The sequence below is a fragment of the Pollachius pollachius genome (assembly GCF_949987615.1).
Source record: "Pollachius pollachius genome assembly, chromosome: 2".
In the NCBI taxonomy this organism is placed as follows: domain Eukaryota; kingdom Metazoa; phylum Chordata; class Actinopteri; order Gadiformes; family Gadidae; genus Pollachius; species Pollachius pollachius.
In genome coordinates this window covers 7,609,411-7,633,998 of record NC_136935.1, presented here as the reverse complement: position 1 = coordinate 7,633,998, position 24,588 = coordinate 7,609,411, and the positions used below count along the sequence as shown (strand labels likewise).

The 24,588-nt window shown below is 48.3% G+C and overlaps 3 protein-coding genes across 5 annotated transcripts in view; 1 reads left to right on the top strand and 2 right to left on the bottom strand.

Annotated features, from left to right (window-relative positions):
* The window catches only part of vps8 (VPS8 subunit of CORVET complex), a 40,943-nt gene extending 29,463 nt beyond the window's left edge, over positions 1 to 11,480 (top strand). For 2 of the 3 annotated variants that reach the window (XM_079730591.1, XM_079730593.1), the window contains 20 exons: positions 429 to 581; positions 1,084 to 1,155; positions 1,821 to 1,940; positions 2,032 to 2,088; positions 2,189 to 2,271; positions 2,909 to 2,993; positions 3,209 to 3,307; positions 3,557 to 3,646; positions 3,732 to 3,778; positions 4,127 to 4,271; positions 4,817 to 4,906; positions 5,024 to 5,194; positions 5,633 to 5,714; positions 5,864 to 5,946; positions 6,353 to 6,433; positions 8,536 to 8,705; positions 8,925 to 9,093; positions 9,605 to 9,658; positions 9,935 to 10,015; positions 10,516 to 11,480. In XM_079730591.1, the coding sequence (XP_079586717.1) occupies positions 429 to 581; positions 1,084 to 1,155; positions 1,821 to 1,940; positions 2,032 to 2,088; positions 2,189 to 2,271; positions 2,909 to 2,993; positions 3,209 to 3,307; positions 3,557 to 3,646; positions 3,732 to 3,778; positions 4,127 to 4,271; positions 4,817 to 4,906; positions 5,024 to 5,194; positions 5,633 to 5,714; positions 5,864 to 5,946; positions 6,353 to 6,433; positions 8,536 to 8,705; positions 8,925 to 9,093; positions 9,605 to 9,658; positions 9,935 to 10,015; positions 10,516 to 10,659 (2,076 nt within the window). In that variant the 3' untranslated portion in view covers positions 10,660 to 11,480. The remainder of the gene's footprint in view (positions 1 to 428; positions 582 to 1,083; positions 1,156 to 1,820; positions 1,941 to 2,031; positions 2,089 to 2,188; positions 2,272 to 2,908; positions 2,994 to 3,208; positions 3,308 to 3,556; positions 3,647 to 3,731; positions 3,779 to 4,126; positions 4,272 to 4,816; positions 4,907 to 5,023; positions 5,195 to 5,632; positions 5,715 to 5,863; positions 5,947 to 6,352; positions 6,434 to 8,535; positions 8,706 to 8,924; positions 9,094 to 9,604; positions 9,659 to 9,934; positions 10,016 to 10,515) is intronic. The other variant, XM_079730592.1, reaches the window with a different exon arrangement.
* Positions 11,481 to 13,427: 1,947 nt separating this feature from the next.
* LOC307070410 (uncharacterized protein) lies at positions 13,428 to 17,120 on the bottom strand. Its single transcript, XM_079728863.1, has 2 exons — positions 16,675 to 17,120; positions 13,428 to 14,380 (listed from the first exon to the last, which is right to left on the bottom strand). Exons 1-2 carry the CDS (start codon positions 16,865 to 16,867, stop codon positions 13,671 to 13,673), a joined length of 903 nt encoding a protein of 300 aa, XP_079584989.1. The 5' UTR covers positions 16,868 to 17,120; the 3' UTR covers positions 13,428 to 13,670.
* Positions 17,121 to 18,878: 1,758 nt separating this feature from the next.
* Positions 18,879 to 23,770, bottom strand: tk2 (thymidine kinase 2). The gene is made up of 10 exons (XM_079730608.1): positions 23,582 to 23,770; positions 22,640 to 22,677; positions 22,383 to 22,457; positions 22,224 to 22,277; positions 21,875 to 21,964; positions 21,626 to 21,699; positions 21,113 to 21,201; positions 19,955 to 20,034; positions 19,754 to 19,834; positions 18,879 to 19,441 (listed from the first exon to the last, which is right to left on the bottom strand). Exons 1-10 carry the CDS (start codon positions 23,721 to 23,723, stop codon positions 19,352 to 19,354), a joined length of 813 nt encoding a protein of 270 aa, XP_079586734.1. The 5' UTR covers positions 23,724 to 23,770; the 3' UTR covers positions 18,879 to 19,351.
* Between the last annotated feature and the right edge of the window lie 818 nt (positions 23,771 to 24,588).

Genomic DNA, 24,588 nt, shown 5'->3' with positions numbered 1-24,588 from the left:
GTGTTCGTACGAATCAGCTGTGTTCACGTGTTCATATGAAGTCACTGTGTTCATGTGTTCATACGAATCAGCTGTGTTCATGTGTTGATATGAAGCAGCTGTGTTCATGTGTTCATATGAAGTGACTGTTCATGTGGTCATGTGTTAAAGTGACTGTTCATGTGTTCATATGAAGTGACTGTTCATGTTTTCAAGTGTTAATATGTAGTAACTGTGTTCATATGAAGTGACTGTTCATGTGTTCATGTGTTAATATGAAGCGGCTGTGTTCATGTGTTCATATGAAATGACTGTTCATGTTTTCATGTGTTCATATGTAGTGACTGTGTTCACGTGTTCATATGAAGCGGCTGTGTTCATGTGTTCATATGAAGCGGCTGTGTTCATGTGTTCATATGAAGCGGCTGTGTCCATGTGTTCCCCTCCAGGTGTTTGAGTTCCTGATCCGTCTGCACTCTGAGACCTCTGAGGAAGAGGAGGTGTTCCCCTTCATCAGGACTCTGCTCCACTTTGACACCAGAGAGTTCCTCAATGTTCTGGCGCTGGTGAGCTTCAGCCAAACTATACCACCCGCCCCCCAGGTACGGACTCTCCTCCCATTGGCCGTCCCCAAACTGCCCAACGGATCATCGACAACCAATCAAAACACTCCAGGCCGATCGGCCACCAAATTCTGGGCAGAGGGGCCCATACATTCTTTTTCCTCCTTTCTTCCCTAAATGATATTCCAAAAATGATTTTAAATGTTATGTTGACATTCATTGCTCAGAATATAGAATGGATAGTTTCAGCACAATTTAAATCGTAAAATCGTTAAACCTATGAATATATGATATGATACTCCAAGTCCACGATAGTATAGGAAGTATAGGAGCCTTGTATAAGCAGAACAGAAAATAGTTTTTTACAATATAGACCGAAAAAACCTCTTGATTACAGTCTGATCAGATCACCTCCAATCATTGTTTTGATCTCGGATCAATTCAAGTGATCTTCAAACACATGATGAAGAAGAATCCTTTGATCCAGAGGTGTGATCATCTTCTTGTGTAACGTGCGTCTCTCTTTCCTTTCGCCGGACAGACCTTTGAGGACTTCAGGAATGACAAGCAGGCCTTGGAGTACCAGCAGAGGATAGTGGACATCCTGCTGAAGGTACCCTCAGAGGAGAGTGTTTAGAACCATCTAGAGCTGTAGGATCTGACATCTGACATTATCCAGGGCTCCCGTCTGTCCGATGTGTTGCGGTCAACGTTGCGATTTGTGAGACAGTCTCCAGGCGTTCTTTATGGAGAAACCTTTCTCACCACCGATGTCTCCCTAATAGTTCACATACTGTTGTTATATCATGCTCCCCTCCCCTGGTATGGTCACTGGTCCAACTGTGTAATCCTCTCTGACTGATCCCTTCCCTATTATTCCTCTGTTTCTGTAATTGGTGTTCTCTGATTGATTGGCTCTCAAACTGTCCAACTCTTATTGGCTAGCGGTTTGATTGCCAAACTCTCTGAATGGCTAGCTGTGTGACTGATCAGCTCTCTGATTGGCTGTGGCTGTCTCAGCTTTCTCATTGGCTGGCTGTGTGACTGTTCAGCTCCCTCATTGGCTAACTGTGTGACTGTTTAGCTCTCTGATTGGCTAGCTGTGTGACTGTTCTGATCTCTGATTGGCTATCTGTGTGACTGTTCAGTTCTCTCATTGGCTAACTGTGTGACTGTTCAGCTCTCTCATTTGCAAACTTTGTGATGGTCTCACTCTCTGATTGTCTGGCTCCCTCATTAGCCGGCCAGGTGTGACCAGGTGTGTCTCCCATCTCCTAGGTGATGGTGGACAACCCTGACTTCACCCCCTCTCAGGTGGGCGGGCTCTTCACCTTCCTGGCCCGCCAGATGGCCAAGCCCGACAACACGTTGTTTGTCAACAGGAAGCTGTTCGACCAGGTAACCCCGCCTCCTCTTCAGCTGGTCAGCTCACTTCCTGTCTAGGAGCCCACCCACTGCTGCTCATCCTGTTGTGTGATTGGCTCCCCAGGTCCTGGAGTTCCTGTGTTGCCCGGACGATGACTCGCGACACACCGAGCGGCAGCAGGTGGGTTCACGTACTCGCAAGACCGGGAGTTGTAGCAGACGGATACTGATGGATTTTGATTGATTGGATTATTGATGAATTGGTGATTTTTGTATTCTAGGTTTTGTTGGAGCTTCTGCACGTTGGGGGCGTGGTCCAGTTTGATGAAGGGAGCCTATTGGCCCTGGCGGAGAAGGCAGAGTTGTGAGTGGTCAAACCAGTCAGGAGAATGTCATGCTTGTTGTGACTTGGGCTTGGATGGGATTCAGCCAATCAGAAAATACAAGGAAGAAAAGCGCTAAATTAAATCCTTATACTTAATTAGTAATGCCATCGTATTTAATGAGCATATCTACGGGAATAGGGATGAATCGAAACATCTTTAATTAACACATTTCACTGTGTTTCCTGGTCACATGGTAATTAACGATAAGGAGGCGTTTTCTTTCCACTGCTGATCTGATCCTGAGAGATATCAATCTGTTTCTCATAAACTCTTTTAATCAGCTAGGACATAATCTAATCATATCTACATACAAGTGAACAGATTGAATTAACCCCATAATGCATCTTCATACCTGCCTCTCTCTCCCATTCTCTGTCTACCTCTCTTTCCCCTCCCTCTCTCTCTCTCTCTCTCCCATTCTCTGTGTCTCTCCCTCTGGTCCTGTCTCTCTCTCTCTCTCTCTCTCTCTCGTGCTCCCGCTCTTCCTTTCTGTCTCTGTCTCTCCCTCCCCCTTTCCTCTCTGTCTCGCTTTCACTCTCTCTCTCCCCCTCTCCTCTCTGTCTCTGTCTCACTCTCTCTCTCTCTCTCTCTCCCTCTCTCACTCCCCCCCCCCAGCTACCAGATCTGTGAGTTCCTGTATGAGAAGCAACATTTGTACGAGAAAATCATCGACTGTTACCTGAGGGACAACCTTAGAAAGGTAACACATAAACGCATACACACACATGCGCCCGCACACACACACACACACACACACACATACACATACACACAAATGTAAACACTAATATGTAGTGTAATATACATGGATAGATATGCTGTGTTGTATCGGGCGGTTACTTAATTGTGCACTTTTATATTTGTGTGTGGTCCTGTGTATGTTTGTGTGTGTGTGGTCCTGTATGTGTGCGACAGGTGGAGGTGTTCAGCTACATCCACAACCTGCTCTCGATGCCTGGTTACAGCCCTGCAGAGAAACAGAACGTCTGGGAGAAATCCCTACAGCACATACAAGTACACACACACACACACACACACACACATTACAGCACGCAAGCACAAACACATTCACATACACACCATAGACTCACACACACGCAAACACACACACACACACACACACACACACACACACACACACACACACACACACACGGAATGTATGGGAATGCATTTGCGCGTGTGTGCTATACATCTACACATATACGCACACACACAAACACACACATATACACGTTATTTTAAGCACGTTATGTTTTTCAGGAACTGGTGGCCCTTGACCCCAGCAGGTCAGCTGACCTGGTCACGTGTCACTACTCGGAACATCTGCAACCAATCCTCTCTCAGCTGGAGGTGAGGGCTCCAGACGGTTCGCTCTCTCTCGCCCCTCAGTGGACAAAATGTAATACTTTTAATCTCTCTCTCGCTCTCACTCCAGGATGACAGGTTGCGTTTTCAGTTCCTCACAAGCCTGCTGGAGCCCAGGTACTGTGTGTGTGTGTGTGTGTGTGTGTGTGTATTTGCATTGATGTGTGTGTGTACTTCAGTAGTAACACTGCTCACAAATCCTGAACCCACACAACTAAACTGATCAAGAGAGTGGGTTGCTTCTATGGCGGCCATTGACCTATCGTCTGTCTGTCTCTGTCTGTATCTCTCTTGTCTGTCTGTCTGTTTGTCCATCTCTCCTCTCCTCCTGTCTGTCTGTCTCTCCTGTTTGTCTCTTCTCCTGTCTGTCTGTATCTCTCTTATCCTCCTCTCTCTCCTCTCCTCCTGTCTGTCTGTTCATCTGTCGACCCTCCTGTCCCTGCTCCTGTCTGTCTGACTCTCCAGAGAGGGCCGGCCTGCCGACAGCACGGTGACCCTTGACCCCGACCTCCATGAGCAGCAGGTGGGCTTGCTGTGTCGCTTCGACCCCCCCGGGCTCCAGGCCTTCCTGGAGACCTCCCAGCTCTACCCCCTGGAGGCAGCCATCAAGGTGGGTGTGGTCTGGGGACCAGAGGGGTGTGGTCAGGGGGCCAGGGGCGTGTGGTCACCCATGAACCTTGAAAGATAACTACTATAACTAAGTTTAAAGTGATGGTGTTTTATTGGAGCTTTTTGTTAAAGATCTCATCATCTGTCTCTCTTTCCCTGTGGACGCACTTGTGACTGTATGTCTGTCTTTCTCTCTCTCTCTCCTCTGTGTCTCTCTTTCTATTCTGTCTCTCTATCCCCTCCTGTGTGTCTGTGTCTCACTCTGCCCTGTCTGTTTGCGTGTCTCTATGCTGTGTGTCTGTGTCTCTCCATCCCGTGTCTCTCTATCCTGTGTCTCTCTATCCTGTGTGTTTCTCCCCTGTGTGTTCTCAATCCTCTATCTGTGTCTCTCTCTCTATCCTCTATCTGTGTCTCTCTCCTGTGTCTCTCTATCTTCTGTCTGTCTCTCCTGTCTGTATCTCTCTCTCCTGTGTCTCTCTCTCCCCTGTGTGTGTGTCTCTCCCTCCTGCCTGTCTTTCTCTCCCCTGTGTGTGTGTGTGTATCCAGATTACAGAACAGTACGGTCACAGTGAGGCCACCTCCTACCTGCTGGAGAAGAAGGGCGACGCCCACGGGGCCTTCACCGTGCTGCTCACCGTACGTCCTCATCCTCATCACTCTAGTGATATAGTATAGATAAGACAGTATGTAGTATATAGTTTATGTCATATCAATGAATTAAATCACGTCATCTCGTCCCTTCCATCCGAACAGAAGTTGAAGAGAATCCTGGAGTCCATCACCAGGGATGGGGGCGTGGCAGAGGGAGACAGAGGCGGGGCCAAGGAAGGCAGCGTGCCATTGGAGGGCCTGGAGGGCTCTCTGGATGACATCATCGCCCTGTGCCACCGGAACTCCCAGAACCTGAACCAGCAGCAGAGAGAGGTGAGAGGTCAGAGGTCATAGGTCAGCCCAGGGTCCACACACCTGGTGCCTGTAGGAGAGAGGTCAGAGGTCAGGGTCCACACACCTGGTACCTGTAGGAGAGAGGTCAGGGTCCACACACCTGGTACCTGCAGTGGGAACCGTCTCTCCCCTAGGGGATGTGGTTGCTGTATCCATGGAAATATCTCGCTCAAGGTGTTGGTGACTCTGGTAATTATCTTGTTGTAGCAGTAGCCATGCTTACTGTCCTGTGGTGTGGTTGTTGTGGTAACCATGGTAACAGTCTCTCCAAAGGTGTTCTGGAGGTTGTTGTAGCAACCGTGGTAACCACCTCTTCTACAGTTGTTGTGGTGGTTGTTGCAGTAACCATGGTAACCGTCTCATCTGCATGTGTTGTGTTGGTTGTTGTAGTAACCATGGTAACCGTCTCTCCTCCAGGTGTTGTGGTTCCCTCTGCTGGAGGCCATGATGGCTCCTCAGAAGCTCCTGAGAGGACCCAACACTAACCATACTTCTGAAGGTACACACACACACACACACACGCACGCACGCACGCACGCGCACGCACGCACGCACGCACACACACACACACACACACACACACACACACACACACACACACACACATTAGTGTGTATTCACCTGTATATTGTATTGTGTGTGGCTCAGCGCTGAAGGAGCTGACCATGAAGGTCCTGAACGCCATGAGCAGCTTCATCCCGCTGCCCGACATCATCCAGAGGATCCTGCAGGTGTGTACATTAGGCCACTCCCCCCTCACCTGCGGCCGCGTGGCGGGAGGTCTTCAATATAGTCAGATAGTCCCGTTTATCTGAAATAACACCGTCGTTTGCAGAAAGCTCCTCTTTCCTAAAAGTCCTATTTTTGGGTGAACATTCAAGTCCCGGCTGCATCCTTCCGGAGATAGGGGAGGAGAATAACAAGATTTAATAAACAGGAAATTAAAAATGAATAACAATAACATCTGCGGCAGGGTGGATTTGAGGATTTCTTGTCCTTAATACTGGAGCTTTTTTATCCTCTTTAGTGGATGGGCAGGATGCTTATTCATTTTAAGTGTGTGTGTGTGTATGTATGTACGGTTGTGTGTGTACGTATGTGTGTGTTTGTGTGTGTGTGTGTATGTGTGTGTCTCAGGACCCAGTGTACGGTAAAGGGAAACTGTCAGAGATCCAGGGTCTGATCCTGGGGATGCTGGACACCTTCAACTATGAGCAGGTACCACACACACACACACACCTTAAACTATGAGCAGGTACCACACACACACTCACACCTTCAACTATGAGCAGGTACCACACACACACACACACCTTCAACTATGAGCAGGTACCACACACACACACACACCTTCAACTATGAGCAGGTACCACTCACACCTTCAACTATGAGCAGGTACCACCACACACTCACACACCTTCAACTATGAGCAGGTACCACACACACACTCACACCTTCAACTATGAGCAGGTACCTAACACACACTCACACACCTTCAACTATGAGCAGGTACCACACACACACTCACACACCTTCAACTATGAGCAGGTACCACCACACACACTCACACCTTCAACTATGAGCAGGTACCACACACACACTCACACCTTCAACTATGAGCAGGTACCACTCACACACTCACACCTTCAACTATGAGCAGGTACCACTCACACACTCACACCTTCAACTATGAGCATGTACCACACACACACTCACACTTTCAACTATGAGCAGGTACCACACACACACTCACACACCTTCAACTATGAGCAGGTACCACACACACTCACACACCTTAAACTATGAGCAGGTACCACACACACACTCACACCTTAAACTATGAGCAGGTACCACACACACACTCACACCTTCAACTATGAGCAGGTACCACACACACACTCACACCTTAAACTATGAGCAGGTACCACACACACACTCACACCTTAAACTATGAGCAGGTACCACACACACACTCACACCTTCAACTATGAGCAGGTACCACACACACACACCTTAAACTATGAGCAGGTACCACACACACACTCACACGCCTTGAGAGTCTGGGGCCTCAGGTAGGGCAGCCAATCACAGGCCTTAAGAGTCTGAGGCCTCAGGTAGGGCAGCCAATCACAGGCTTTAAGAGTCTGGGGCCTCAGGTAGGGCATCCAATCACAGGCCTTAAGAAACTGAGGCCTCAGGTAGGGCAGCCAATCACAGGCTTTAAGAGTCTGAGGCCTCAGGTAGGGCAGCCAATCACAGGCCTTAAGAGTCTGACTGTGCGTTCTGTCTGTGCGTTCACACCAAACGCGACATTTGTCGCCCGTTCGCGTTGTTGCCAAAGTTTTGTCACGCCACAAATCATAATCTGTCTCTGTGCAAGTTTTGTCAGGCAAATTTGTCACGCCACAACTTTTGGCCGCCAACGGTGCTTCATGCCAATTCATTCTCAACCACGGCCGAGATAACCACCATTGCATGTCTTTACCTTTTGTGGAAGAGGGAGAGACGTCGGAGAACTCGACGCAGTCTATTCATAATATTGTAATGACCACGGAAGAGGCAGTGAATGAAGTATTGATCAGACAGAGATTTATTAGATAGGCCTACCTAATAAACCGTTGGAACACACAAGACCGGAAACCATAGCAACGCCGGTAAACAAACCCCGAGAAGCCCAATCCCCATGAGAGCTCCCCGCGCTATGGCCATCCGGAGGCGCACAGAGCTTTTGGCCGTGATATAATATATACTATTATATATAGAGCTCCGGAGTCGCAAACGGCAACAATCACTTTCTCCTCCATGCTGCAGTTCACCCCGGACTGCACTGCACCGAGTTTGCCAGTTGAACGCTGATTGGCTGTTACATTACACATGTCACTCAGTGGCCACGCTGTTGAACGCTGATTGGCTGCCATCACGCGAATTTCGCGTCAAAGTTGAAATATTTCAACTCGAGCAAATTTGTCGCGCCACAAATCCTCGTGAACGCGCTCGCCTGTGCAGGGCGAAAGTGTTCACTGTGTATGGGATCTTGTCGCCCCGTCGCGTTTGGTGTGAACGCACAGTGAGGCCTCAGGTAGGGCAGCCAATCACAGGGCAGCCAATCACAGGGTCTTCCATATTTGACATTGTGATCTCTGTTTAACCCTGTCCTGTCCTGTCCAACAGGACAGGACAGGACAGGGTTAAACAGAGATCACAATGTCAAATATGGAAGAAAAACGATTAACATTCACCGTATAGGATCAATTGTCATTATAAATGAATTATTCAGTTTATGTATGTCTATTTCTCTTTCTCTCTCTCCCCCCCCCCAGACCCTCCTTGAGACTACCACCAGCCTGCTGAACCACGACCTCCACTGGTCCCTGGCCCACCTGCGGGCCAGCGTGACGCGGGGGCTGGTGCCGCGGCAGGACACCTGCAACATCTGCCTGCTGCAGTACAGGAGGCGCCACGACCCCCCCGAGGAGATCGTCATCTTCAGGTCAGGAGTCACACACGCACACACACACACACACAAAACCGTACATACACATGGAGTTACCTGAAGTCGCATGGAAACCATTTTCTGTGAAATAGTTTCTGCGATGGCGACGGAAACCGTGTCTGACCATTTGTAAATCCCGATACATTGTGTATTCCGATTCAATGAATTGTTGGTGACCTTGTGTTTGTGTGTGTGTTTGTGTGTTTCTGCCTCCAGCTGTGGCCACCTGTACCACTGCCAGTGCCTGCAGGCCAAAGACTGTGGGAGTGGCTCCGGCTCGGAGCGACCGCAGCAGTGGAGCTGCTTCAAGTGCTCGTCCAATCAGGGAGGAAGGGGCGGAGCCATGGCAGACCAGAGGCGGGCCCGGAGCACCTCTCTAGCCCAGGTCGGTGGAGACCCCCTCGTGTTTGACGGTCTTCCTGTGAACACGACCAGACTATGTCATTGTCCTGAACACTGTTCCGATACCATTGTCCGGTATCGGAACAGTGTTGTTCCGATACCGATACAAGGATTTGAAATTCCTCCGATACTGCCTAAAATGCAGTATCGGTTAACGGGCCGATCGGATACCTTTACTTGACTCATTTACTACACAGAGAACATCCAACACTACGATACCTAGAAGAACACAAATATATTATTATAAATAAAGATTATAAATGACCAAAAACCGAACCCCACCACCACCGGTACACTGTTGGGCATCAGAAGACTGTTAGCATTAAACAAATGTAATAATGCAGGCATAGCCTCTGATTGGCTGATAGGGTCACACGTTCAAGGCAGGGACAGGAGGGAACAGAGTCCCCTACCACACTGTTTATTCAGATGGCATGGATCGGCCCTGACATTGCCTCCTCTGTATCCCCCCACCCCCCACCCTCACCCTCCAGACGAACGTGACCTCATCGCTCCGAGAGCCCGGCCTGGAGGCTCATGGGAAAAAGGTAACGCTCTCATTTACTAACCGTTTACTAGCGTCAGCTCTGATACTGTCAGCTCTGTTAGCTTTAGCTCTGTTAGCTTTAGCTCTGATTCCATCAGTTCTGTTAGCGTTAGCTCTGTAAGCGTCAGCTCTGTTGGCGTCAGCTCTGTTAGCCTTAACCCGCTCTATGGACCGGGCCGAGGGTTTGGGTGCCTGGCTGAGCCCCAGGTGGTGGACTGGTCCTGGTCCTGATGATTTGTTCCATGCAGTACAACGTTGTGTGTTGTGTGTCCTCCAGCTGTTGGTGGAGGCGACCCTGGACCCCCAGCAGGCCCAGTCCTGGGACCACCTGCGGTGTCTGTACCACGGGCCGTCGCGGGTACGACCCACCGCTAACACCCAGCGCTAACACCCACCGCTAACACCATAGCTCAAAGCTGTCTACCTATCATGTAGAAAGCATTAAACTAGCATGTAGATAGCGTTAGGCTAGCACGTAGATAGCGTTTAGCTAGCACGTAGATAGTGTTGAGCTAGCATGTAGATAGCGTCTAGCTAAACGCTATCTACATGATATATAAATGCTATCTATGTGCTAGATACAAGCTCGCTACACTCTATGTATACTCTAGCTGTGGTTGATCTGCAAGCTAGCTATACTATAGTTACATGCTAGCTACAAGCTACACGCTAGGTCTGCTATGTAACCAGTGGGAGACTGTAGCTCCTCGGGTTAGTTGATGCTCCCTCACACAGCTCTGATGCCAACGAGTTTGCATCTCATTAAGAGCAGGAGCCAATAGGGCGTGAGGAGGAGAAGTTGAGGGTTTTCTAAACACTGCAGTGTTCTTGTTCCTCCCCCCCCCCCCCACCCACCAGCTGGCGATCCTCTCGGAGCTCACGCATTGCCATGGCAACGAGAAGGCGGGGCTTCTGCATCCTGCCCCCCAGGGCACAGGAAGTGTGTTCCACAGCGAGGACTTCAAGCTGAAGCTGTCCCCCCCGCCGGCGGTGGAGGAGTAGAGGGGGGGCTCTGAGGGGCTCCAGTGTTCAGCTCCCTGCTACATGGAGCCGTCAGGAAGCAACCCAACCAAAACGTTTGCTTTAGATAGAAAATAATCCAAGATCGGGGAATGTGATGTGACCTAAACGTGGTCGGTCCGACTATAAAACGGCTTCGCTTGAGACCCAGAATACTTTGCAGCCTTTTGTCGATTCGGAGGGCAGCCAGAGAGCCAGGACGAACCACTAGAACTAAAACCAGTACGACCAGTACATACAATCCTACTGCTCTTACACAAAGAGTTATAGCAGTACACAGAATACTTCTCCCTGTACACATACAGTAGTAGTACACATAGTACTAGCAGTACACAGAATACATCTCCCTTTATACATTCAGTAGTACAAGCAGTACACAGAGTTACAGCAGTACACATAATACTTCTCCCTGTATACATACAGTAGTACTAGCCGTACACAGAGCATGGGTAGTACAGAGAATACGTCTCCTGTACACACAGTAGTACTAGCAGTACCCAGCAGTGAACTCTGCTCATGTATAAATAACCCAGGGATGACCCCGTCTGGTTCAGAGAGAGAGGGGGAGAGAGAGATTTTTTTTGAGTTCTTGTACTCAATGAGTGCATTTGTTGATGAAAAACAACTCTTTCGGAACACTAAAATGTTTTATTGTTGATAGCTGTTTATCTGTGTCGTGTATCAGCATCTGCAGTTTATCAAGTCTTAAACGTGGAAAAGACTTAATGATTCTTATTTACAAAATACTTCTGTAATCTGTAAAAAGGGATTATTCAATAAAATATCATAAATCATGTTTTGGTTTAATATGTTTTCGTTATTGTTAAAAAAATTCACTCGTTCATTTCAGATTTTGTAAATAATATTTTGTAATATGCTTGGCATCTCCACCTGTTTTGCACACATCAACCAATAAACCTGAATCTGCCAAACATTTCTAAACACGTCTCCCTTCCTGGTGGGAGCAGCTCAGAGGATTTGGTTGTTTTTAACGTAACTCAACCTCTCCAGAAGAAGGGGTGATGTTGATTTGCCCCAACGAGGCACTCCACAATCGACCCCTTACTGACTTTACAGGGGGGAGTGGCAGGTAGGTTGATCTGTCTGTCTGCATCAGCATGTCTGTCTGGGGTCTACCTTAATGAAGTGCCGAAGCCCAGGCTGGGAGTCTGACACCAGTGTGGCCACGTGGCCGGGCTTCAGTTGCGAGTTCATCCACGGTCTTGCATCATCCGAATTCCAGGACAAAAACAATCTGGACAGGAAGACTCTTATTATTCCACTTCCTCCGTGTGCTTGTGTCTCGGTGGATAGGTGTGAACATGCTGACGACTACGAGACAAGGGGGTGGCATGAGGCTGAGGAGGTAGAGCAGGGTGTCTCGTAACCAAAAGGTTACTGGTTCGATCCCCAGCTCCTCCTGACTGCTCCTGACGAGCTGGCTGTTGCCTTGCCAGGTTGACTCCGCCGTCTCTGAGTGAATGTGTGTATGAATGGGTGAATGTTTGGCAGTATTGTAAAGTGCTTTGAGTGGCCACTGGTTAGAATAGCGTCGTATAAATGAAGTCCATTCACAATGTACAGTAAAACGAATGTCACAACTTCCTCATTATGGATTCCTGTCTGCTCTCGTTATCCCGTTGTTGTTTCGAATCCTCTAGCCGTGCCATCACCTTTGTGGCTCTACTCAAGGTCTGGTTGAAGGCTCAAACCTCATTTGTGAGTCGATTTCGCAGTGACTACAACTGAATGCCTTCCTTACGGTTAACCGGCCAGGACTCCATCAGCGATTCAAAATGTATATATGTATGTCACTTCATTGCACTCCTGAGCATCCCTGGAAGGAGGGATCCCCCACTCTGCGTTCTATCTCAAGATTTCTTGAGTTTTCTCTGGCCCTCTGGAGGGCTAGGGTCAGGGCGGGGTCATAAACACATGGCCTGTCAAGCCCTTTGAGACTGGACCTGTGATTTAGGGCTATACAGATAAAATAGGAGGGGGGGGGTGGGGGGCACCAAGACAGGATGTTATGGTTCTGGAGTCGGGGGGGCAGAGCTCTCCCCAGGATGGGTGGAGGGGTTCCTGGTCCGACCTTGGCTAGGGAGGGGGAGGAACCAGCTGGGCTCCAGACCATCCACTACGCCCACCCGTCATTAGCAGATCGTTAGGAGACCAGCAGCTTGAGGGAGAGCGGTCTGTTGGGTGATGTCCCAGGGGTTGGACCCTCCTAACTGTGGAACGAGCTGTGCAAGCTATATCTTCTGTACTCAAAATAGATTGTTTATTTGATGTGAAGTGTGTTACCTCCCATGCAAATGTGTTTACCAGCTGGTTCCAGTCTGGCCACCTGATGGAATACTCCAGTAGAAGGTCTGTTGTAAGGAAACACCACGCACGCACGTACACACACACACGCACGCACGCACGCACGCACACCTCCAGCTGGTCTGACTTTTAGTTTAGGGAAACAAGAGTTGGCTGAGCTAAGCTATATAATATGATGCTAATCATTTACGTGCTCTCAGAGCTAAACGACTCCCTGTGCGGTCTGTCTGGCTTTCTAAGAGTACATCAAACTTTATTCAAATTGCACCTTTCAAACACAGAATGTATCTCAAAGTGAAAAGTAAAAAAATTGGGTTAAAGCTGGAAAGTTAAAACGGCAATCCAACAAAACGGTTACCATAGCCAAGACAGTCAGTGTTTCCATTAAAGCATTTTTTATTAGTCGCATAAGTTGTTACCCTCGATCAACTGCGAAATTCAAACCACCTTCAACAGCAGAGATTAAACTGAACCGTATACATCTGGCGTGGAGCGGTTCAGAGTTCACGGTTCGGTTCGGGTCACGAGCAACACTTTTTTAGAACAGAATGAACCGGACAATACGCACACGCCCCGAACCGTGACCAGCCAACCCAGCGGTTCGAACCCTAGTTGACATTGCTTATATATAGCATGCGTGTGTGTGTGTGTGTGGGTGTGTTTGTGTGTCAGACTGTGGTTTCCAGGGCCTCGGCCAAGTCCTGCAGAGACCCTGAGCCAGGAAGGGGAGGAAGATCCCACTTCCCCTCGTTAAGATCCTCATTAATTTCCTCATTAAGATCCTCGTAAAGAGCCTTGCTGATGTCGGTCGGTCCCTCGTTGGGCTCTGGATCCGCGCAGCTCCGGTCCACTCCGGGTTTTCCCGAGTCCTCCAGGCTGGAAGGGGAGGGGCCGCCCCAGGATTTCTGCCCAGCCAACCCTTGGTCCGAGGCCTGTCTCTGGGCTGGAGTATCCTCTCGGAGCGGAGCTTCTCCACGGGGCAAAACCGACCGAGAACACGGTCGTAAACCGTAAACAAAGCGTTCAGCTTTATCCCGAGGTTCGGCTTTATCCCGAAGTTCGGCTTTATCCCAAAGTTCTGCGTTCTCCGGTACGCTGGTCGTCTGAGACGTGCGTGAGGTCGCATCCCGCCGAGCGAGGGGTACGTAGAAGGCCCGCCCGTCGATGCGGGTTACGGCGTAGTCCTTCTTGAGGGCGCGAGCCCCCAGGCCCAGGGGGTCAGAGGTCGTCGGGGAGACCAGGCAGGAGGCGGTCCTCAGGAAGCGCTCGGCCAGTAGGGCGGAGAGGCTCAGCGAGGGGGCGTGGCCTGCCGGGCCGGAGGGGATGGGCGTGCTGGGGAGCTGGACCACGTCGGTCATCGGCTGGTAGACATATTTACCTACGGACAGGTGAGGGGGAGGGGGGAGGAGAAGTGTTTGGGAGGAGAGACAGGTGAGGGGGGGGGGGGGGCAGGAGAGGGGTGAGTGTTGACGTCAGCGGCACAGGATTTGATGTTCTCCGAATCGGACCAATGATGTCAACAGCTCAATGGTATGGCATTTATAATATAGAGCGCTTTTCTACCCAGCGGTCACTCAAAGCGCTTTACAATATTGCCTAACATTCATCCATTCATGCACACATTCACGGCGGCCAGCTCGTCAGGAGCAGTCAGGGTGAGGGGTCTTGCTAAGGGACACTGACACTCACATAGGATGAGCCGGGGATCAAACTAGCAACCTTCAGGTTAGGTTAGGGAGGTAGACCCGCTCTACCTCCCTAGCCCCGTGCCGCCCAGCAACTGTCCCAGGGAAATTGAGTCGTTTCCGATTGCGATTTTTTACGCCAAACGCTTTTATTCCTTATTTAATATGTTCTTATACTGGAACACAGCAGAGTGGGCGGGTCTCCATTTAAGATCCGGGGGGACTTTTCAACGGAGTAACTGTGGAGTCACCAGACAGACCTTCAAGAGCCGTGTGTCCCGTCTGCGTGTCAGACCCTACAAACCGCTCCTCAAGGAGCCGGTGGCGGGTACAGGCGTCCTGCTCAAGGGCGCTCGCAGCGAGGCGGAGGACAATGGGACTCACACCCACAACCCGCCCACTTCCTGTGTGGAGGCGGTCTGTGAGGCAGTTCGCGGCCCCTCCGGCGGAACCTGTGACCGTCGGCCGGCCTCAGGGGGGAGTAGGACACAGAGCCGTGTGTGACAGGCGCTCTGCTTCACAGCTCGATCTTTGTCCCGCGTCACCATGGAGTCACGGCGTGTCACATGTCACATGTCCGCAGACAGGAAGTCCCTTTACTGTGCACAAAGACGGAAAGTGTCTCGAACTTCCCAAGATCGTGTTTACTGTGGAGTTGTGCGACCGGGGGTCTGGGAGACAGATCTGGGCGGCATGTGGCTCAGGAAGTAGAGTGGGTTGGCTGGAAACCGGAAGGTTGCTAGTTCAATCCCCGGCTATCCCCTAGCTAGAGTGTCGAGGTGTCCCTGAGCAAGACGCCCCACCCTCACTGCTCACAATGAGCTGGCTGTCGCCTTGCATGGCTGACACCACCGGCGGTGTGTGAATGAGCATGAATGGGTGAATGTTAGGCACTAATGAATAGCACTTTGAGTGACCACTTGTTAAAAAAGTGCTATATATATATATATATATATATATATATATATATATATATATATATATATATATATATATAAATATATAAATGCAGTCCATTCACCATTTATTTACCTGATACCCATGAATGAATGAATGAATGAATGAGGTCCGTTCTCTGGCACTGATATAAACTGACTGAGGTTCGCAGTTCAGATGGCTCAGGGTTTGGGGTTGGGGGGGGGTGTAAATGCAGCCTGTGTGACTGTGAAGCCTGGTGACACTGATGAAGGGCTGGGGAGATTAAATGAACTCGTCTGCAGAGCGGGTAGCGGAGGGTGTGACGGTGCTTCTGGACGGGCTCCAGTGAACCAGTGAATGCTCTATTGAACACGCTCCTGGCTCATCAATATCTCCCTCCGTCCGAGCGCCTCTTTCACTCCCTACAGTGAATTAAACATCTGCAGCCATCTGACGGAGACGAGTTGTGAAGACGAACTTCTGAATGAAGACGAAGAGAGACGCGCGTCCACGTCTCTATTCCGTCATCATTCAGGAGTTCTTCACAACTCGTCTCCTTCAAACTCTCCAAGAATTCCTCTAACTCACCCTTCCTCCCCCATCCCCTTTAGTCGTCTTCCTCTGTAGAAGTTATATCCTCTCCAGCCGTGATGCATACAAGCTACATCGATCGGTTATTTTTAACCCCTCATAAACTGCCTCTACATGGGCCCCTTTAGAACAACACCGCCGTGTGCCAAAGCTGAAGGGACGACCGGAATACGTGGGAGAGGCCTCTCAGTCAAAGAACACAACTGGAAACACCATCGAGTACGAAAACAGAAGAAGCGCCTGAAACAAACTAACTAGCGTGGTCCAACTAACTAACGTGGTGAAACTAACTAGGGTGCAAGTGCAACTAACTAGCGTGTTGCGTGGGTGAACTTTGGAGGTCTTCCAGCGGTGGGAGAGAGAGGAAGACTGAGACAGAGAGAGATAGAGATAGAGATAACGAGAGTGAGGGGGGGGGGGGGGGGAGAGAGATACAGAGAGAGATAACGAGAGAGACAGACTGAGAGGGAGTACTCACAGTGGCACCACCCCAGCAGACAGCACCAGTGCAACTTGAAACATTTGCCGTGGCTGTGCGTCGTGCACGCGGATTGCGCGCCGTCACGGCACGGCAAGAAGTCCGGTCGCCCCGCGCAGCTGCGGGCGGACGCCTGGGCCTCGTCCAGCTTCACGCTCTTCCTCATCCTCCATGTTTCCGCGGGCTCCACCATCCCTCACCCGGGGGGAAGGCGAACCCAACCCGGGAGCCGCTGCTCCGCTGCTGTGCTTCGGGTTACAAGACGACGACCCCCCCTGGGTGCGCCACATCCGCCCGAGACCCCTCGGACCCTTTCCCCCGCGGAGTGGTGTGGTTTTGTCGGCTTGGGAGTCAACCACGGGGGTCCTGGTCCACCGCGGGATTCCTGGTCGCAGAGGTTGGAGCTCCTCTGGTCACAACTTCCCAGTGTTGTTGTTTCTGCTCGACGGTAGTCGGTTCCTCTTTGCTCCGGATCTGTGTGAGTGTGAACGGGTCCTCCCCTCTGCTCACAGCCCCCAACACGCCCACTTCCATCCTCTCAGCTCGGCCAAGTCACACTTCTTCTTCTGCTCGGCTTCTCCTTCTTCTCCGTCTCATGATGTCTGATAGTGTCCATATCGATCCGATATCTGATATCGGATCGATATCCGACACATCTTCTCTCTTGTGAATCGTCTCACCTTCTCTCGGCATCCTCTTTCTAGATTCACCCTCTCTCTGGATTCACCCCGTCATTGCCATCCAGGAGACAGCGATGTTTATTCCCTGCGTTCAGATCTCCTCAGGTAGGCTAACTGAGCTCTGGTCCTCAGTGAAGGATGGCTTGGTTGATTGATGGAAGACAATTTCGAGAATAAATAAAATTCCTGCCATGTTTTGGGTGGATTCGGAGTTAAGACCAGAGCTGTTTCCTGTCTGGTTTTATGTTTTGGAAGTCTTCATAAGAAGACACCAAACCAAAGAGGTGAATAGACTGTTGGACCATCAGGCAGAGACAGTGTGAGGAGGGTGTGATGAGGCTCATTCAGACAGACGCCCTGGTTAGTTAATCATTTATACCATATAAACAGTAGTTAAGTTACTTAAAGGTCCCATGGCATCCCATTCACTTTATGAGGTTTTCTAACATTAGTATGAGTTCCCTTAGCCTGCCTATGGTCCACCAGTAGCTAGAAATGCTGTTCGCTGTAAAACGAGCACTAGGTATTCTGCCTTTGAAAAATGAAAGTTCTGACGCTCCGATTTCGAATTTGGCCCCATATGTCGTCATAAGGGGCCAAGTTACCTCCCCTTTCTCTGCCTTGCCCGCCCAGGGAATTTGGCAATCGCAGTCAACAATCGCGGGCAACAATCCCTTTCTCCTCCATGTCTTGGTTCAGTCTACTTCAGATTGATGTGGAAGTGGAAGAACCAGAGACGTTGGAGAACCAGACGCAGTCGTTTGAGATTCATAATATCGTCTGGAGGCGCACACAGCTTTTGGCCGTGATAATATGTATTACATGATATAGCTATCTATGTATAATATGATATTATTTAGACATAGAGCTCCAGGACTGCCGCCGGAGCACCCGGAGTGTTCTACAATATTTACAGAACACGGCCAAAAGCTGGGTGCGGCTCGCCATTGCGATACATCCACTGTAAACACGAGTGCATGGTACGGTGGACACAAGCTGCTCAGGGCCACACCCCCATCCTCAATGTTGAATTTCTTGAACGTCTTCAAGTACTGTATTAGGGGCCCACTAAAACCTATATAAAAGCAATCATAAAGTAGCATGCCATGGGACCTTTAAATTCATTTTACGTCATTTAAGGTTGTATTATTTATGAGTGAGGCTGTTTGATATTTTCTACTTGATCTGTAATGGTTATTAATATCTGTATATTTATATTAGTAAGTGTCTTGGACATTATATATATATATATATGAACAAATATTTTCAAGAGAGGAAAGTTGACTCATAAGGTCGTCATAAAAAAGCTTTTATTTTGACAATGTTTAAAAGTCCATGATATTGCGTTAAAGGCATTTATTTAAAAAAAACGGTGTTTCAATCAAAAAGGAACCAAAGCAGAAGACCTGATGACGAAGAAGTGCTCAATTTGATACGGAGAATGTAGAAGAGGGAGAACAACGAATACAGAGGAATCCCAGCGCAGTAACCCCCCCCCCCCCCCCCCCCCCCCCCCCCCCGGGTGTCAGGTAATAACTACGCCCCACATGGCGAGAGAAGCTGCATTATACGTTTAGTTTGGACTGTAACAGTTTAAGGCTAAATCAAGCAGCCACATATCCAATACAAACAGTTGACTATGATACATTGGTCAACTTCTTTTTTTTGCCAGAATTGTTGTAAACATTCGTTATAACTGTAGGCTTCGTAAATATCTAAATCCACTTAAATAATAATGATATAAAACAACAAATCTGTATTAAGTAAAACCACATTAAATACAAACAATGTCTGGTCCCCGTTAACCCCTTCTAAGGCAAACGTTTTAAATTTAAGGAAAGGTTAAAGTAACAATAAAATAGACTTGATAACTACTAGACCCCAGCATGAGTTCCCTCTCTGGTATTGGGCAGAGACCAGACCTATTGCAACGAGATGCTACGCTAGGAGCTAGCGGCGCCAGCGGTCTAGCTAGCAGGGAGCGGGAGAGCAGGGGTCTAGCGGAGGTTGCTGGGGGTCAGAACCTTGTCCCGGTTCTCCTCGTACAGCCGGAGCATCTCTGGGAGGTCCTGGTCCGCTGGGATCACCTGCAGGCACCGGAAACACACGTTAACCCTGGGCTCGCTGTGGATAACAACCCCCACTCCGACTCTTTAGAAAGAGACGAGAGTGACAGATAAAGACATTATTATCCCTTGAACACAAGTATAACAAACTCTTTGCAAACCAACTGAGGTTTTGTTATTACTACTGTACTTTGGCCAGTTGGGAGGCCAGTTTGAACCCCAGTTTGGAGGCCAGTTGGAGGCCAGTTTGGAGGCCAGTTTGGAGGCCAGTGTGGAGCCTGGTTTGGAGGCCAGTTTGAGCCCAGTTTGAACCCTGGGGGGAGGGAGACCTACCAGGACAGGAGCTGGGAGTTTGAAGGAGGACTGGTGGACCAGCCAGTCCTCGTAGAGCTGATGGAGAGACCTCAGGTAGTCCTGGGACAAAAACACACCCACGTCATTCAGTCATTCACCCTGGTCGGTGAATTAAAAACCAATGAAGTCCATTTAACCAAACGGTTGAGAGGAGGAGGAGTGGTGACCGCTGAGACTCACCAGAGGGATGACCTTCTCCTCCTCTCTGCACCTCTGGATCTGCCTCTCCTGGCACTTCTCAGGGGATGTCTGGAGGTACACTGGACCCAGGGGGCAGACGAAGACCAGTGTGAGGAAGACCAAGGGAGGAAGAACATGATGTGAGGAAGACCACGGTGTGAGGGGATGAAGGTTTTTCTAAAGCATCTAAACCATACCATGAGTGCATGCGGCCTTAGCACAGGCGGTCCCAGTGGGAATCTAACCCCTAACCCTTAGTGCCTTGCTTTACCAGTGGATACAGACAGGGAATCGAACCCATAACCCTAGCAGGGTTAATACCTTGCTCTACCAGTGGATACAGACAGGGAATCGAACCCATAACCCTAACAGGGTTAATACCTTGCTATACCAGTGGATATAGACAGGGAATCGAACCCATAACCCTAGCAGGGTTAATACCTTGCTCTACCAGTCGATACAGACAGGGAATCGAACCCATAACCCTAGCAGGGTAAATACCTTGCTATACCAGTGGATATAGACAGGGAATCGAACCCATTACCCTAGCAGGGTTAATACCTTGCTATACCAGTGGATATAGACAGGGAATCTAACCCATAACCCTAGCAGGGTTAAGGCTTTGCTCTACCAGTGGAGCTACACAGTGAATTGAACCCCTAAACCGAGCAATGTTAATGCCTTGCTCTACCAGTTGAGCTACACAGGGAATGGAACAGTGTTTCCCCCAGCACTGTATTGTTAAGGCGGCCGCCTTGACCACAATAGGGCCTCGCCTTGACTACCAATGTATAAAAAAAATAAAAATATATATATATTAGAAAAAAAAGAAAAAAAAAAGTATCAATATTTTTTTTAATAATTATGCATTAACAAAGTATAAAACTCTAGCAGGGAAAGAAAACACACTTCCATCAGGTATAAAAAATAAAGTTAAATAATGCATCAGTAATACTGTTTACAACAATGGTCGTGCCAAGGAATGAAACGTAGACCCCCCCCCCCCCCCCCCCCCAGCTCACCCAGCAAACAAGACTGCAAGAAACTATTTAGTACGAAGACAGTGGAAAAATGCAAAGAAATTCCCTAAACTACGAACTCTACAGCATTCTACCTGTGAACATGTCACTTGTGTTATTGGTACTCCTGGGCTCTCACCAATCAGATCGACGGGGAGGTGGAGGTTGGTTGTGATCCAGTCGAACCATTCAGTGAGGATGACGAAGTCCACCTCCGGCATCTTCCCACTGAAACACAGCAGCTGTTATACCGCTGGCGGCCAGCAGGGGGTGGCCTTCACATGCCAGACCTCCAGGAGTAAGGAAACCCTGGACCACATGCTATATACCTTCACAATGTGCAAGAGGCTTAAATGTTCAAAATAAAAAATCATGAATAGAAAACTGCTCAGCATTAGGACTACATAAACAGTTCTTTGAAGACCAAGTACTTATTTAGCACTACTACCACATCGTGAATCTACGTGATAAGTTTGCGTTTGACACAGCTGCCATTTTGGACTACAATCTAACATGGCGTCCTTTATCATGATGTCATGGCTTTCCCATTGTTTTTAACTTGTGGATTGAACAAACAGATGTTTCCTAGACGATGGGTTTAGACTTAAAGTTCTGCAGGTTGTGGCTCTAAAGCCGTCGGGGTCACCAGTACCTCCTGAACAGGTTCTCCACGAAGATGTACTTGGCGCTGAAGATGGACCGCTCCATCATGCACACTGGACCGGCCTGGAGAGAGGAGAACAGGAGTATAGTGATCCTACTGTAGTTACAGGAGTATAGTGATCCTACTGTTGTTACAGGAGTATAGTGACCCTACTGTAGTTACAGGAGTATAGTGAGCCTACCGTAGTTACAGGTGTAAAGTGATCCAACTTTAGTTACAGGAGTAAAGTGAGCCTACCAGGGACTTCAGGTGTCTCTCCATCATGGTCAGCTGGACGTACGTCTGCAGGGTGAGACCCCAGCGGACCGGGTCCTGGTACAGCAGAGCCTGCCACACACACACACACACACACACACACACACACACACACACACACAAATGTTAACATGTTGTTTAACTGACCGTATGTTAACATGTTGTTTACCTGACTGTATCTTAACATGTTGTTTAACTGACCGTATGTTAACATGTTGTTTACCTGACTGTATCTTAACATGTTGTTTAACTGACCGTATGTTAACATGTTGTTTACCTGACCGTATCTTAACATGTTGTTTAACTGACAGTATGTTAATGCGATGTTTACCAGAGGGTTGTGTCCACGAACATTCCTCCATTTAGAAATGGGCTCTGGTAGGACCTAGAACATGGTAGGAAGGAACACATCAGCAGTTAATCTAGTTTGACTCGTCCATCAGTGGCGGTAGACCAGCTGTTGATGGACTCAGGGGCGAGGAGCCACTACCTCTATGGTGCTGGTCCTGCTGAAATACTCTAGGAAGGTCGTCTTCCCACTCGCGATGTTGCCTTCAATACAGATCTAGATCACACACACACACACACACACACACATTGACTTTACTTGATGTTACTTTTTGGCTCATTGTGAAGAATTTGATAATTTATAATCGTTATTTTGGGCAGTTGGGAAGATATTGACCCAATCTGCATGCAAGTAAAGTAGAAGATGGTGAAAGAATATAAAAACAAATCAATACTGACCACTTTCTTTTTTTGTCCTTCATGTTGGTCCGATCCCCCTTCATGATGATGAGAGTTAAAGATTACCACCTCCATGTATTCAGCCCTCGGGTTAACAAGATGGCTGCCTACATTCTTACTCTAAAACACACCCCTTAAGAGACTGTATTTCTCCTCAAACAGTTTGAGCAGTTTGAGAGACTGTTTTAGCTGGAATACCAAAACTCCAGCAGATGAAGACGATCTTTTGACCCAAGCTGCAGAACAGCAGTACGGCTAGTTTCTTTTTGACACCAGCATGCTTTCTAGTTTAGATAGTGCTTCTGAACAGTATTTTGGGATGTTTGACACATGTTGCAGAGTGGACCGTATTAGGTCACTTAGGATGGAAATGCTTTGTGGAGAAGATGAAATAACTTGGAAGGGTATGGAGAAAAGTCCTGTCACTTTCCATAACAACAGTCTTTTATTATCACCAGTCTAATCAGGAATATCCCTTGTTTAGGAATCAGGGAGGTGGAGCTCAGAGGAGGGATACTAGTCTAGGGTTAGGGGGGTGGAGCTCAGAGGATGTGGAGCTCAGAGTCATCTCAGGATGACTGTCAGGATGACTGGCAAAACTAAAGTGAAAGCAGCAGAATGGTCTGGACAAAGAGCATAGTAACGACACCATAACAGAGTCATAACCAGAAGTTATGACAGACATCTGAATCCGGTTAAAGGGCTGGGTGTACGCTACCTGATTAACCTATTTATTCCGTTCATTAATGCCTGAACAGGTTTTACCTGAACCATGATTCAGTTTTCAGATTCCGTTTTAGATCAAAATTGTTCTGCACACATTAATAATTAGAAATAACCTGCACCAAGAGACGCGTACTGTTTATATGCTTACATCTCACAGGAGATTAAAAAACGGAAGTTACAGCAGGAAGTAACGAGAGTGAAAGTACTGGTACTGACTGTATGCTGTGGTCTGGATGAGTCCTCTGGTCCCGGGTCCGAGTCCGGGTCCAGGTCCGGGTCCGGACGAAGAGAGGACTTTGTGTTTAGAAAATGTTTGACCACACAATCTCCGAAATGTTGTCATAAAAGGGGACGACATCTTCCATATGTGGTGTGGGTGTTATGCAAAAAAAAACGATAACAAGGATGTTGGGCACCACAATAAAACTACATCCGGTTTTTAGTAAAAATCCCCCCTTCAAAGTAAGAGTCTTATAACGTGCACATTTAATTATACAAGGTTAGGTTTATTTCACGGGCTTTTATTGTGGAAGAACCCCGTTATTATGTTAATTAATTATGGCCAGTCCGGCTCTTTTCAATGAGCGGATCATTTGACTCAGTTCACCCATAAGAACCGGCTCTCTGGTTCACCAACGGCTCTTCTTTGTTAAAGTGTTCCCAAAGTCTTTGATACTAGTTTGATACTTATTGTTTAATTGCACCCATTTATTGTGATGATGAGTTTTATAATAGTTGTCACTAGTTAGTTTTTCCGTTTTTATGGATAGAATGATACATGTCATGGATGGATATATCAGACTACATTATTGGAAACGTTTATAATTGTAAAAAGTGTAATAGATACAGGTCGTTGTTAGGGCATCCTGCTAGGAGGTAGACTGCAGATATAAGGCCATAAGTCTAGACCAGGGGTCACCAACCTTTTTGAACCTTAGAGCTACTTCATGGGTACTCACTTCATGGGAGTCATACTAAGGGCACCCAGTTTGATAAACCCTTCTGAAATAACAAATTTGCTCAGTTTGCCTTTAGTTATATATTATTATTAATGATTAACGATACTCATCTATGTGAAGCCACTGATCATGTTAAAGACTTCTCACAATTATTATCAACAATGACTTAAAAAAGGTAGGAAAGAGTTGTTCAAGAATGAGTTGTGCTCTTTTTAGAACAGGCCTGCGGGCGCCTCATATGGTCCTTGCGGGCCCCCTGGAGCC

What these genes read in the sequence shown, in the direction of transcription:
- tk2 (XM_079730608.1), bottom strand. Translation starts at nt 23,723, where the DNA reads ATGTCGTCCCCTTTTATGACAACATTTCGGAGATTGTGTGGTCAAACA. An exon ending in TTCGTGGACACAACCCTCTG is followed by an intron (nt 21,965 to 22,223) that starts GTAAACATCGCA and finishes TGTGTGTGGCAG; the next exon opens with GCTCTGCTGTACCAGGACCC. An exon ending in AGAGACACCTGAAGTCCCTG is followed by an intron (nt 21,700 to 21,874) that starts GTAGGCTCACTT and finishes TCCTCTCTCCAG; the next exon opens with GCCGGTCCAGTGTGCATGAT.
- LOC307070410 (XM_079728863.1), bottom strand. Translation starts at nt 16,867, where the DNA reads ATGGTGGAGCCCGCGGAAACATGGAGGATGAGGAAGAGCGTGAAGCTG. An exon ending in TCTGCTGGGGTGGTGCCACT is followed by an intron (nt 14,381 to 16,674) that starts GTGAGTACTCCC and finishes ACCTGTCCGTAG; the next exon opens with GTAAATATGTCTACCAGCCG.